The sequence below is a fragment of the Pseudorca crassidens genome, chromosome 7, assembly GCF_039906515.1.
Source record: "Pseudorca crassidens isolate mPseCra1 chromosome 7, mPseCra1.hap1, whole genome shotgun sequence".
Lineage (NCBI taxonomy): Eukaryota > Metazoa > Chordata > Mammalia > Artiodactyla > Delphinidae > Pseudorca > Pseudorca crassidens.
In genome coordinates, this window is record NC_090302.1 from 51,123,937 (window position 1) to 51,139,073 (window position 15,137).

General features: G+C 34.5%; 1 protein-coding gene across 2 annotated transcripts in view; it reads right to left on the minus strand.

Annotated features, from left to right (window-relative positions):
• LOC137227794 (zinc-regulated GTPase metalloprotein activator 1A) overlaps nucleotides 1–14,899 on the minus strand; it is a 43,448-nt gene extending 28,549 nt beyond the window's left edge. The window contains exons 1-6 of one of the 2 annotated variants that reach the window (XM_067744235.1): nucleotides 14,622–14,899; nucleotides 10,805–10,891; nucleotides 8,855–8,951; nucleotides 7,651–7,742; nucleotides 1,543–1,602; nucleotides 314–351 (exon numbers count right to left, since the gene is read on the minus strand). In XM_067744235.1, the coding sequence (XP_067600336.1) occupies nucleotides 314–351; nucleotides 1,543–1,602; nucleotides 7,651–7,742; nucleotides 8,855–8,951; nucleotides 10,805–10,891; nucleotides 14,622–14,778 (531 nt within the window). In that variant the 5' untranslated portion in view covers nucleotides 14,779–14,899. The remainder of the gene's footprint in view (nucleotides 1–313; nucleotides 352–1,542; nucleotides 1,603–7,650; nucleotides 7,743–8,854; nucleotides 8,952–10,804; nucleotides 10,892–14,621) is intronic. The other variant, XM_067744233.1, reaches the window with a different exon arrangement.
• Nucleotides 14,900–15,137: the final 238 nt, after the last annotated feature.

Here is a 15,137-nt window from a genome sequence, read left to right on the forward strand (position 1 = left end):
TCATCTATTGTTCAGGATACTTTAAAAAAAACTTTTTTTTTTTTACCATAAGTATTTGCTTTATTATTCTTCATGCTTTTTAAACTTCCAAAATATGATATATTAAATTAAAAATGTAACTCACTGGCTTAAGACACACAGTTTCTGATAATATTACTGCCACTTTAAAAAGTACTTTTTTTTATATTTACAGTAGAAAAATATCTTTGTTAAGGATATTTCAAACTGACACAAACATAGAAAAACTAATATAATCAATCCCCATATAACCAGCTCTTAACAATTAGTAACTCATAGCAATCTTTCAACTTACATTTAATCCATATTTTGAATCCACAACAGTTATGATACCTACAAAGGAATAAATCTTTTAATCATCTTTATATTTAAGAATTAAAACTAGTCTATTTCAGTTCACAAATGTCACTCAATAAAATACTGGTTTTTTTTCTCTTGCCAGCACAGCAATTTAATTCAATTCCATTAGTAAGCAGATGCATTTCAAACTTGAACCTAGCACTATTTTAAGGCACTAGATGGGACACAATAAAAACAAATATTTAAAATTAAACAAACAAATAAAAAGGAAAATAAGATTTCTCTGGCCTTTAAAAAGCTTACAATCCAGAACATGAGACAAATTTCATAATATAAAGTGGAATGTGATAAATTACACAAGACAGCTTATCTTTATTTTCACATAATCAAAATCGAGACTTTTATTATTTAAATTATTGCTTAACAAATCTGAGGCATCTTAGAATATCTCTCACCAATCTAACTCACACAACTGTTTTATCTGAGGTGTACCTAAGTTTCCAAATGATCAATTCATTTGGCAATCTCTGAATTTATATGCTAAATAATTTTTTCGAAGGACAACAGCAGAATGAGTTTGATGACGCCTAAGGAATTTAACCAGCTACATTCCATATATATTAGGGCCAAATGATGAGGCCCAGCTTCAAACATTCTTAAAGTTCACCCCTTAGTCTATGAAAAATATGGTCTACAGAAAGGTGAAAAATCAGGTGTGGGGTGTTGCAGGGAACATATTTGCCTAATCCAGAAGGTTTCTAATGTGTCTTAAATGAAGTCTACGAATAAGATTGCCCAAAAGTGTTATGGTAAAGAGAGCAAGGGGTAGGGGGCTTTGTTTCATTCTTATTTTTAACGGAAAATGAAAGCAGAAATTTGATCCTCATACTATATATGTTATTTAAAATAAAAAGCTCTAATATATACTGAGCACATAAATTAAACAACAGGGAATATAGAAAATCTACATAGTATTTTAAAAGGAAAACCTTAATGGAAGCACTAAACTGGTAGTTGAGATTATGATTGATATCTAGTTCTACTACTGTCTGGGGCTTTAGAATCAGTATGAACAAAGACTTATTTCATCATCAAACTAAACAAGCTTAAAAAGAGTACCAATACAAGGAATTAAAAGTATAATATGAATAAACAAAAATGATCTTAACCATAACATTAACATTTTACTTGAAAATTTTTTTTAAAATTAATTTCTAAACTTACCATCAAGATAAATATCAACCCCTAATTCAGCATCAACCCAAAACATAGAAGCTACAGCACCTGAAAATATATGATAATATTCATCAAATAAAAATATTTCTTCAAACTAGGAAACAAAATTCTATCCATAATGTTTTAATTTGCCCCAATGGAATTAGAAGGCAAACACATATATGAATTAAATATGGGTTTTCAATCTTCTTAAGGAAATTACAGTGATAGAACCATTTACTATTTTATACCCATTTCTTCCCCTCTCTCTACTTCAATAAACAAAAAAAAAACAACTCTTATTACATACAAACCCAATATCAAGCTTTCACCAATGCCATAATAATTTACCAATAAATAATATCAAATAATTTGGGCAGAATGGCTGTGTGCACACAGGTCTTATTTTTATTTTCTCCCTCCTGAATATAATAATCATACAGTTCACAAATAATTATCTCCCTAAAGTAAAGCAAAGCAAAACATAGATAAATCCAAAATCACTTGTCCAAAAAGTTTTTTAATTTTTTAAAATTTACTTGTAAGTTTTACAGAAGAATAAAAGTAAAATTATACACTCTATGTCCTTACTAATAAATCCTTACACTATTTATTAGTACTGATATAAAATTTGGAAATTTTTTTTAATTGAGGAAAAATAATTTCTAAATAAGAAATTAAAACTTGTTTTTGACAAAAACTGGTTCAATACCAAACCACACACCCTGATTAGTATGCCACAACACAAGAAAAAAGAAAACTGACAGTAAAGAAAGAATTTGATTTTTCAAAGCATCACAGGTCCAGTTAGTGACAGAGCTGTCTAAAAGGATGAGTCCTGGGGAAAAACAAGGATAACTGAACTCATTCCAATGTCTAAAGCTGTCCACCTACCCTGATGAGATGTGGTCTCCCAAGCATCACTCTGTGTCAACAATGAAATACCTGTCAGCAGTTTACAGTGATTACTCATGCAGGATATAGCAAGGGCCACAAGATCTAATGGTTTCCTGATATGTATTGATTTTTTCCCAAAAACTTAATAGTTTTCCAATTTGACTGAAATAGGATTTGTGAGTAACAGGGGCTGAATCAATGCCTGTCCTTTTCAAGGAAATTACTTTACCATGACAATTATTTAGCTTAGAACTGGAGAATGTCAGTCTTCTAAACAGGAAACAACTGAATTGTCAATAAGAATTTTCTTCACTTACTTGGCTAACAACATGATATTAATTAATGGAGAAAAGTAAATCTATTGTGAGTATCATTACCCCAAACAATAAGTTATTTTTTAAAAGTATAAATTTTTTTCACTCAGTAAAATTCCCAGCACTGTACATAAATCTTTTTTTAAATTCACTGATTTCTATTCGGAGAGCTTATAAGTCCGATAGTTAACATTTGCCTAGCATTAAGTTAAACTGTAAGAGTGTATTAGAGCTTTTATTCTAAATCTGATGTGTATCTTTGGCTTAATACTTACTTACCAGACTACAAAAGAAAGAACTACTTAAAATTTGGATGCAGGTGTTTAACACGGGGGAGTAAAGATGAGAGAATGAAGTTAATTAGTGATTCTAAACCCAGGGTAATTTTTCTCCCCAGGGAATATCTGGCAATGCCTGGAGAAATTTTCGGTCATCTAAGCTACACGAATGCTACTGGCATGTAGTAGGTAGAAGCCAGGGATTCTCTTAAACATCCTACAATACACAAGACGGCCTCCTAAAATAAAGAATTATTCAACCCAAAATGTCATTTGTACCAAGGTTAAAAAACCCTGAGCTAACTTACAGAATCTCCCTTCTTCAAAACCTAACAAAACAAAAAATAAAAATAAACAAAATAAAATTTTGAAAGCCAAATTTTATCAGCAGCAACCAAATATACAACTTCCTGCCATAATTTCTGAATGATAGTAAAAATAAAAAACACAAAGTTCTATGTGATGTATGATAGTTGTTAATTCTACCCCAATACTCAACAAGAGGTTATAGATAAGTAGTTTACAAAATCCTAATATTTATCAGAAATAGGCTTCAAAATGGTGAGAAGTAGAACTGAGGGAGAAATAAGCAATACAGGAAAAAGCCAACGAAGAAACTTCAAGGGTAAAATTTTCTAACCATCTCCACACTTTCAGGGGAGGGGGTCACTTTCTAGGGCTCAGAGCAAAATGAAGAGAGAAGTATGAAGCTCAAGGATGTCCCTGCAAAAGGTACGGGAAATCTATTCATGAGTAGTTTGAGCTAATACAGGAGGGGAACACTTGGTATTGTAGGAGAGCAGAGCCTAAAAATCATATTGCCCATCTGGCTCTCGCAATCACTTCATTTCTCTCTGCTTCCCCATCCCCGCTCCCAGCTATACCCAGCTTTCAAACTAAGGCTCAAGAGAAAAACAAGTTTAGGTAACATGGACCTAATGTCATGAACACCACATCTAAGTAGACAGTTCTCTGAGCCTCCTACATCAAGCATAAACATGGTAACAAAAACTATGCACGTTACTACAGATTAAAAGAAGCAGAAAGCAGATAAAAGGAGGGATAGAATAAAATGAACAAATGAATGGGGAATACAGATGGCAAAGAACCTGTTCTGGAAGGAAACATAATTGAAGAAACCAAAGAAAATTCCTAAGGGCTTCTTTATAATAAGAAAGATAAAAACAATATAATCTTAATTAAAAACAAGCTCTAGGGAATTCCATGGCAGTCCAGTGGTTAGGACTTGGCGCTTTCACTGCTGTGGCCCAGGTTCAATCCCTGGTCAGGGAACTAAGATCCTGCACGACGTGGCCAATAAATAAATAAATAATTTTTAAAAAGATGAAAAAGAAACAAGTAAAACTATTTTTTTAAAAAAGGAAAGAGCTTAAAAAAAATTCTCCAAAGCAAAATAAAACAGAATAATATGAAAAGGTAGTTTATAATGCTGAAGAAATAAAACTTAGGGCCAATGTACCATTACTTAATCAATTAATTCATCAACAGACATTGGTGGAAACAATTACGGGCAAAAAGGAAGATTTGAGATGATTACAGTAAATGCAGAAGCAAAAGACATATCAAAACAATTAGAAGATAATAAATATGGAGAACAAAAGAAAATTCAATATATGAAAAATTCGTGTCATAAGGAAGAGAACCCAATAATTTGACAGAAAAATTCTTCATGGTAATAAATAAGGAAAATATCCCTAAATGAAGCACTAACCCTACAGACTAAAGAGTATATTGTAATCCAGGAAAACATGATTATGAATGACACCTAGATGTATCTTGGTTATATTACTGAACTTTAAAAATAAAGAAAATGTTTTTCAGGCATTTTAGATGAAAAAGCAAGTCATTTTCAAGGAGGCAGGAAAAAAATCAGATTTTTCTATAGTAAAATTCATTGCTCCAATATAATAAAATGACCACAAAGTTCTAACAGAAGTGTTCTCTGAGGATATTACCTCCTGCCAAGTTGTTTTTCAAGAATGAAAACCACAGGCAGACATTCTCAAACACTAAAGGAAACAACAGCATTGAAACTCAAAGAATAAAGCACTCACAAATCCTTCCCAATGAAAAGAGAAAAATACTGCACAAGGAAATCCAGCCAATCAAAAATACTATGAGATCATGATGCAACATTTTCAAAGTTCTGAAGGAAAGAAATTGTGATACGAAAATTTTATACCTAGCCAAGTAATCCTTCAAGTATATATATAAAAAAAAAGACAAGCATTCTCAAGCAATGAAGTATGCGAGATCTAAAGGAATACAGCACTGAAAGCTTGAAAAGATTACCTGACCATGAAATTCAGTCAATCAAGAGATTGATCAACTCAGGAATGGAGGAGCCATAGTGCTGGTAAAACAGTTTAAACACAGGACTAAACAAAGTATGACAGAATATAAATGTTAGAAACTTTGACAACATAGCAAAGAATACAATGAACCAAAACCAAATGGGAGAAGGCGGAAGTGTTTTAATTCCCTCATCCTTTATGCCAGAGAGTCAATAGGTACTACCCTGAAAATTTAAACATGTAATTTAAAAAATAACTTGTCCAATTTATGTTCTTTATAATTTTTTTTTCCTTAACTTATATCTCTTCTCTCAGTGAAGAAGCATTTATCTGACATTCAGCAATTCTTTCACTTCTTTCAAGTTCTCTTCTTTTAGGTTCAAGTAGAACTACATTAGTAATTATTTAGAATAGCACAAAGAATGTGATCCTATTTTATAAAATTACTTCTGTATATTTACACATGGAGTGGGGTTTCCCAAACTTATGCATGTGTAAGAATCACCTGGGGGGCTTATTAAAACAGATTGCTGGGTCCCACCCTTAGAGATTCTGATTCCATAGATCTCAGATGAGGCCCAAGAATCTGTATTTTTCCCAAGCTACCAGCTGAGGCTGATGCTGTCATTCAACATACCACAGCAAGTAGCCCTGGCACAGAGAAATCCTTGGAATAAAATTTACCTGCTTGTATTTTACAGTAGTGAGATATAGGACAACATTTTTTTTAACTTTCTTCTTTGTATTTTCTTAGTTACTGTTCAAATTTTTTTTAATGATCAATGTTTCATTTCTACCCAAACAATAAAAATCATTATTCTAAAGAAAGAAGAAACATCAAACTCTTTATATCTACAAAAGCTTTTTGTACAAAAGCTTTCTCTGAGATTTTTATTTAATTTTTACTTCCTCTGAAAAGCTACTCTGTGTTTTAGTAAATTCACCTACTCTCAAAATTACAAGAATTTTTCTCTATGCAGTGGCTACAATGAAAGAAACTGATATTTTCTATTTCAAAAAGAGGCACACAATATACTTTCCCATCTTACCAGATTTAAATTAATATTTAACATCAATGTAATGGTCCAAGTCCTATCATCAGTCAGACCTCTTGGAAATGTACGAAAATGTATGAAAAATTCATGCCTACTGTAAGGACCAAAAGAGCCTAACTCAATCCTAATTTGAAAATATAGGGACAATGTTATTACATAATACTTCAAAATAAAGTAACAATTGATTACATTTGAACCTTCAGTACACTCCAATATTTCTTTTAAACAATTATGACCCCTTCAATAAATTATTCCCAAACAATTCTTTAATACGGTTTTATGGTGCAATGCCATAGACCCAGATCAAAAAACAAATAATGGTATGGGTCAGCCTGACAAAACTAAATGTTCTGCATACTTGGAATAAAGATGTTAAGGAACAGAAACCCATTGTTAGAAACAGGTAGACTTTGTGTAGCTTTCAACAGGGAAGTTTGGATGTAATTCCATTCAGAGGTAAAAATTTCATAATCATTATTAATTGCACACCAGAAAAAAAGGCTTGATTTAACTCTCTACCTTACGACAATATTTACAAATAAAATTATTTCAAGTTTAATAGTAGAAAAACAAAATGCTAACAATTAATTTAAAGGGAATAAGTATTTCTGGGATTTAACTCCAAAAGTCCTTAGATATCTCTAAATGACCCTCTATGAAAACTGGATTAAAAAGCAATCAGGGGCTTCCCTGGTGGTGCAGTGGTTGAGAGTCCGCCTGCCAATGCAGGGGACACGGGTTCGTGCCCCGGTCCGGGAAGATCCCACATGCCGCGGAGCGGCTGGGCCCGTAAGCCATGGCCACTGAGCCTGTGCGTCCAGAGCCTGTGCTCTGCAACGGGAGAGGCCACAACAGTGAGAGGCCCACGTACAGAAAAAAAAAAAAAAAAAAAAAAAGCAATCAGAATTAAGATCTCTGTAGAGCAGAACCAACCAAATATATACTAGAGGTAGAATGTCTCCTTTTTCCCTACATTAGATTTTCCTAATATTTTTAACAACTTTTGTTCATGCCAATAACCCTAAATTAATCGATAGAACTTCAAATTTTATTAGCATGTTAAAATTACCAAACACTTTGATCATCATTCATCTGCCAAAGAAATATGACAACTCAGTATTTTTTCTCCTTTAAAGCAAAATTAACAAATTTTTAATCTAGAGTAAAGCTTTAATACTCATTTTAGATATTCCTCTAGTCCATTTATTTTTAAATGTTTAAGAACTATATTCTGGTTATTAAAAATGACATTTCTTACCAGGATCTGCTAATCCAGTGGTCTCTAACAGTATGTAATCAAATTTCCCTTTCTTCTGCATCAAATTCTCAATAGCTTTAAGGCCACTGTCCCTGGAGAATGCCAAAAGATGATATACATTGATTGCCTGAATATTTTAAAGTGATCATCACAAACATTTAAAAATATATTTAGCAACCAGGGATAAAGATCTCTTTAGGCATGTGGAAATTTACCTCAGTCCCAAGTATTTACCAGTTTGGGGGAGGGGAGGGAAATGGATGCATATATGCTGACAGGTAACAAGAAGTCAGATACTTGATGAGTTAATACTTTAATTTTATTAAAATTAAAAGCAGAGGGAATTTTAATATACCTGACTAAAGTAAGTCAGAACCTGTTATTTTTATAGCTTTATGAAAGAAAAAAATCCATACAGAAAATGACAAAATTTAGGAATTACAGTAGCTTAATATAACAGCTAAAGGGACACTATAATTAAATACCTTTCAATTCTGTTCTGAATTAGAGTAGCAGGCTTTAATTTCCTTTTTTTCTTAACAATATCAAAAGTGCAAGAAAATATTTAATTTTAATTGTCTAAGAAAATCTGTTAAGTTTTAGCCTTGTTAATACACTTGACTCAAACACCTAAGATAGTAAATGATGTAGAAGAAATTTAATTCACTAGAATATACAAAATCAACCATATGGGTATTAATTTTCCTAATTTGCTCAACATTTGAGTGACTACTATGTGTCACTCCTTTTCTAAGAGCTGTTATATTGGTGAATAAAACACTGTCCTTGGAAACAACTATAACTGGTGGAACAGGATGTGAGGTTTTTCTCTTTTTTCATGGTCATTTATTTTTGTTTTTAGAGGTTGAATTCTTGGAAATAAGACCAATGACTTATTAAATTCAGAATAATCATTTTTTACACATTAAATGAGACTTTCATTCATCACAGGGATTATTAATTAAAACCTGACATCAAAAACAACAACAAAAACTCAATAAAAGGACCACAGCATTAGAGCAGATAGAAAAACAAGGCATCAAGAAATGCTTTAAGAAAATGCATACTAATAAGTCGTTTACTTGAAAATACAGTGAAGAAGATTATGTAGATTCAGTTAATTTACATAAGGAAATCAAAGCTAGAAATATAACCAATAAACATTTCCAGAAGCCAACAAGCACACAGTAAAAACATTCCTCACTTTACGGAACAGCAGAGGCAACCGTTTCTAAGTTCCAGCCATTCTTCATAGAGTTCTCCACCTTGGCTGACAGCTAAGGATTTCTCCAACGCACTTCCTAGAATGATTAACAAGAAGCACTCTTTAGATTATGTCCACTAGTCAACCAAAAACAAAGATGAGTATACTCAATAATGGAGCAGATTTCAAAGCAGACAATACACTTCGTAACTTTTATTCTTTCATTCTATTCAGGCTGCCTCAATATTTTAAACTATACTACTCTAGATTATTTTAGCTTTTCTTTCTTTTAGAGAATTTAAACCCCTAAAGAGGCAAATGTAAAATCTACTTCGTCTTTAGGCCTCTTACTAGCCTGCTCCCATTTCCTAATAAAGTAGCTATTTTAAAGGCGTTCTTTCTTGTCCATGGCCAACTCTCTAGATAGACCAGTATGTTTATATATTGGTTTTTATATGCCCTTCAATCTCTTACCTATGTTTTCTTTTCATTCTTCCTCTAAATTGTTTCTGTGTCTACTAGACAGACTGTTCAGTATTCCCCATATGAGTTATACCCTTAGTTCATTTTGAGGAAGTTTTGCTTGGCCAGGGTACCAATGTGCTCACTTAAAAATTAAATTTTAATCAAATACACATACGTTTCCTAGCAATGCTTACTTGAGAAAGGATAAAGTATATTTGAGAGCCTGAGATGCTTGTTATCAAATAAGAATTATTTAAAAGTCTTACTTTTCCTCCAGTAAAGAAACATACCCAAGCCAGGAAAGAGTTCTAAATATCCAGTAAAGCAAATGACCAACAACAACAACAAAAACCTGAATCATTTTTCACTTACATATATTTTTTGTTTATACTTCAGTTAGGCAATGATAAAGAGTTTTGAAAGGGGCTGCTACATATTTCAGGGTGTAGAGAACATTAATAAAATGAAAAGGAAAGTATTACAAATGCTGTAAAGGACAAAGTTGTGAAAAAGGTCCAGAAAGAGTGAAGAAAGATAGTAAGAAATAATAATAAATGTAATCAGTGTCCAACAGAAGATCAGTTAATAAGAAGTTAGAATTAAAAACTATGATTAAAAAAATCTTAGGATTTTTATTTTTGTCTAACAAGACTCTTTAGTTTACTGAAACTATCTTCAGTTTGCTAAAACTAGAAATAAAGTTCAACTAACAGGCCTCCCATCCTGTTAATAATCCTAGCTCCTTTACCAATTTGTAACTGAAAAAAAAGTATAATTTAAGAAATACCCTAACTGAAGTTATATTTTTTGGCTAAACATGAGATTTATTAAAATTCACACTTGAGAAGAAAAGCTTATAAAAGAAATCAGAGAATTGTGTCTAACACTGCTGTATACATTTTTTTTAAACACAGTTCAATATTAAATACAAAAAAACTGGAATGTTAAATATACACATTTTCACAGATAAAGGAAGTTGCTTGAGGATGGAGACCACATGTTTAACTTATTTTTTAAATCTTCTGTTTTAACTGTTTTGCAGAATAATAAACGTTCAACAAGATAAACTTATAAGCCTGAAGCATTTTCAAATATATTTCAAAAGTTGCAATTATACAATACAGTCAGTACAAAAGGACCTTCCTAGTTGGTACAAAAATCTTCCTGAAAGATATTCTTTCATATCCTTAGATTTTTACTTCTGGAGATATTTATTTTATGCAAAAATCTAATTTAATTCTGTTGGTATGAATTCTAAAGTTAAACAAAATAAAATTTTAAAGAAATTATCTTATTTCAGTATCTCGAATCCATACAAAATAAAGCTTAACATAAATGAATCTAATTTTTCCAAAACTATCTACAGCAATGTGTTCACATTATCATGTCTTGCCTTTTCATTTTAAAATATGGAATATCAATTCACCAGTTGAATTAACTGTCCAATAAATTCTTGCAGCATGGCATTTACTGAACTTTACTTACCTTCCCCGAATTCATTTAAAATCACTGCTATTCTTTTACTATGTTGCTCTGTCAAAATATAGTTCAGAAGTGTTGTCTTCCCAGCACCTATAAAATATGTTTCAAATAACAAAATTCAAAGACTAATTTTAGAGACACAAAAAAAAGATATAAAGGGACTTCCCTGGTGGTCCAGTGGTAAAGAATCCGCCTTACAGTGCAGGGGATGCAGGTTTGATCCCTGGTCAGTGAACTGACCCATATGCCGCGGGGCAACTAAGCCCGAGTGCCACAACTACTGAGCTTGCGGGCCTCAACTAGAGAGCCTGCGTGCTGCAAACTACAGAGCCCACGCGCCCTGGAGTCCGCGCGCCACAACCAGAGAGAGAAAACCCGCACACCACAACTAGAGAGAAGCCTGAGCGCTGCAATGAAGAGCCCATGCACCGCAAAGAAAGATCCCGCGTGCCTCAACAAAGATCCCACATGCCACAACTAAGACCCGATGCAGCCAAAATAAATTAATAAATTAAAGTCTTAAAAAAAAAGATATAAAGAGTCCTAACACTCTTTAAAATTTGCATGCTATTCAAATATTATTTAACAATGGTAAAAGAAGATTCTAGAGGAAAAGATTAAAGTATCCTTTGAAAACTATTAAAAATGCTTTATGCTAACATAAAATTTTATAAATATTTACAAATACTCCAACAAGGTGCGTCACATAGATTTCTTTGACCTCATATGACAAAAAAATATACCTTCTATATAACTTACACAATTAATGTAAGGGCATCTAAATTTTCTATTAAATAAGGAATTATTGAAGTAAGGGCTCCTAAGGAATAAAGTACTTGTGTAGTTTACAAAACATAAAATATTTAAATCCCTTCACACGATGACAATGTTTCTTAGTCAAGAATATATGGTTTACTTCCCCAGAATTTACACATAAAGACCTTTCTTTTATTTTAACATTCACCATTAAGCAGACACAAATTCAGAATATCTATATGGCTACTTTTAGTATGCTTAAAGCAATCTATAAAATTGATTACACACACACACACACACACACATAATGGAGAATGGACCTAGGAAATGTTAACAAAAGACACAATAATCAGTATTAGGAAAGAAAAGTTCATAAAGCTATGCTAACTCTATCCAGTAGGTGGCACATTACACCTAATACATTCAGCTCAAGCAGAAAAAAAACTTGTCTTGTGAACCATACATACCAAAGTCCATGGAGGGGAAAACAAACAAACAAACAAAAAAAACCCTAACTGCATACACATACTAGTGCAGTTCAACTGTATAAATATGTCATTTATTTACCTATTTTTCTGCTGGTGCGCATTTGGGTTGTTTCTAGTGTTTTGCTATTACAAATAATGCTGCTAAGAACTTTTACAGGTAAGCTTGTACACATCTTCCGAAGTACATTTACAAGATTTCTAGGGTATAACTAGGAGGGATTTACTGAGTAATAGGGTATTAATATCTTCAACTTTTTTGGGTCACATTCGTATAAAGCTATCCAAGGGATAGAAGGCTTGTATTTAGCGGGCTTTAGGAAGCTCAGTATCACTCAAGTTTGACATTTAGAATGGAAGGGACAGACCTTAAGCACACAGGGCAATGAGAAAATTCTTAAAACCAGTCCAAGTGTGAGACAGGTGCCCTGAGCATGAGTGCTGCACTAAGCAGTGGCAGTGAAAATGGAAAGGAAGGGGTGGATGTAGGAGACCTAACAGAATTACTAGGGCTTCATAATTAACCATATTATGAAGCAAAAGACGTTAAAACACAGTTCCGTCACTCAAAAGTCTCCTATGGACCAGATTTTACACTGAGCCTTGGTGAAAAGTGCACAAGACACAGACAAACTCTACCTTCAGGAAGCTTAGAAACATTAAAGGAAGTGGGAGAAGGAGGGGAATTCAGAGCAATAAAGAAGCAATTATGTCATGGGATGACACATTCAATAGATATACAAGATGTCAGGGAGCACCTAAGAGGGACATCTAGCCAGAGGACTAACAGAAGAAAGTATTCCTGGAGCCAAGACACTTGGCACATTGTAGAAGTAGAAGTCGTTCAGTGTGGCTGGGCCACAGTTTCGCAGGCTAAAGAGGTGGTCAAGAACCAGATTGTAAAGCTCTTGTAATTCATGTTAAGGAATTTGAACTTTAACCCAAATAGAAACCACTGAAGGGTGTGACAAAATCGATTGACATTCATAAAGATCATTAAGGCTCAAATACAGAGAATATATTAAAGGGCAGCATGACTCAAGACCAGTTAGGAAGCTTTTAGAATATTGCAGATGGTTGGGCTCACAGAAGCAACCATCATTCATGATGGGATGGTAACATGAAGTTTTAGACATGCTGAGTTTGACATGTCTGTGGGACATCAAAATAGAAACCAGCTGGGTATGAAGTTAAAAGGATGGACAGAGAGGGAAAAAAATAAACTTTAAAGGAGAAGCCAGAGAAGTAGGTGGAAAATCTGATGAAAAATGTGATGGAAACCAAGGCAACAAGAGTTCAAGAAAGAGAAAATGGTCAAGAATAAGTAAGGAAACTATCCCCTAGATTCAGCAACAAAGTTGCTGGCATTAGTCCTCCCTCCTAAGCTTCAGACCATTATCTCCAATGCTCTTCTGATCTACCAGTGAGCAAAATGGGGAAAGACAGGAGGGCAAGTCTAAACTATACTGTTTCAGAAAAGAAATTTGCTCAACTTCACAGTAGAGCAGCCTCTGAATAACAGTGGGAAATTCCTTTATTAATAAATAAACTCCTTTATAAAATTAATCCTGAGTAAAAATGAAAATAAACTTAGTCTACAAAGCAACAAAAGAGAAATGCCAGTGATTTAATTCCTATTTTTATATAAAAGGCCCTCAGGTGCACCAAGTTTGTACTTGTCTCCAGCAGCATCTAGAAGTGGTACTGTTTTCCCCAGATCGTTTCACTTTATCTACATTTCTTAACTTTTTTCACACTTTTAATATGGTATTTATTCTAGCCCTTCTAGTTAACTGTAAAGTTTTAAAATAATACTTCTCAAACTTTTCCAGTAAAGTACCTCTAGTGTAAGGGCATAAACTGTCCTTCAGGAAATTGTACTATGTTTATAAAGCTATGAATTCAAGTGATCCCATGAACTCCTGAAAGTCCTCACTTTGAGAAATATAGCCTTTGAGGGCACAGTAATTTTATTCTTACTCTTTCTCCTACAGTACTTTACAAATAGACCTCAAAAAAAAATGTTTGAGATAGAAGTACTTTACACGAAAGGCTGGAAGAGACTGGTTCGTGAGGAAGAGAAATATACTGAGGAATGGTCCTCCGGTGTCGGGCATTTTCAGAAAGGTCACACTTTAAATGGAACAGAGTTATACGGTCGGTATTTCTTGCCCCACTAAGCAGAAGAGAAAAGCAAAGTCAGACAGGTGACTGGAACTATTTCCGTTTTCAAGTGAGGCAGGTGAACTTTAGAAATACAAGGTAACTTGTTAGAGGTCACATGCATAATGAGGGGCGGGTCCGTGCTTCACACTGCAAAGCCAGAACTGGTTTCAAAAATGCGAGGCGAGGCTAATTTTCAATCTCACTTGATAAATGTGACCCTAACTTAGAGGGGTCTGAGCATAACCTCTGAGACGAAAAGCAACCCAGTCGGAGAGCAACTGACCCAGCCCCTACCTCAGAGACATTTGCTGTCGGCCAGAAGGCCCCGATGCCTAAGGAGAACAGGCACCGTCAGCCTCAAACTCACAGGACAACAGCGTTCACTGCATTTTCTGACCGGGACTGTTAGTTACCTAAATACCCGGTGATAATTGTGACTGGGATCTTAGCGCCGGGACCAGACGTTTCCTCCTTCTCCTCTCTTTGCTTCGTCTTAATGGGGACCAATTCAGGACAATCCTCCTCCGCCTGCTCCTCTTCCCCATCCGCAGAGCCAATACCATGAAACATCCTGGCAAACAGCACAGCACACCTCTACCTAAGAGAAACACCTGGAATCAAGACGCCCGCCCGCAGCTGCGCATGGTAAGCGCGCGGCGCGTGCTTGACGTCATCATGCCGCGACGCGTGGCGCCTCCTGATGCCGCCCACGGTTATCACCTGGTCTCCGGCTGAGGACCGCCTCCCCTCTTAGACACGCCCCCAGGGGAACTGGGCAAGTCCCTGGGGCGTGTTCTCTGAACCGGACCCGAGCGAGGCGGACTTGTTGAGCCCAGACCTTACGTCGTCTCTGTGTGCGCCTTTGTCCTTAAAAGCTAATGGCTGGTTGATGGTAGAGTTGAGTCCCGGGTGGTTGGAACCTGGAGTGA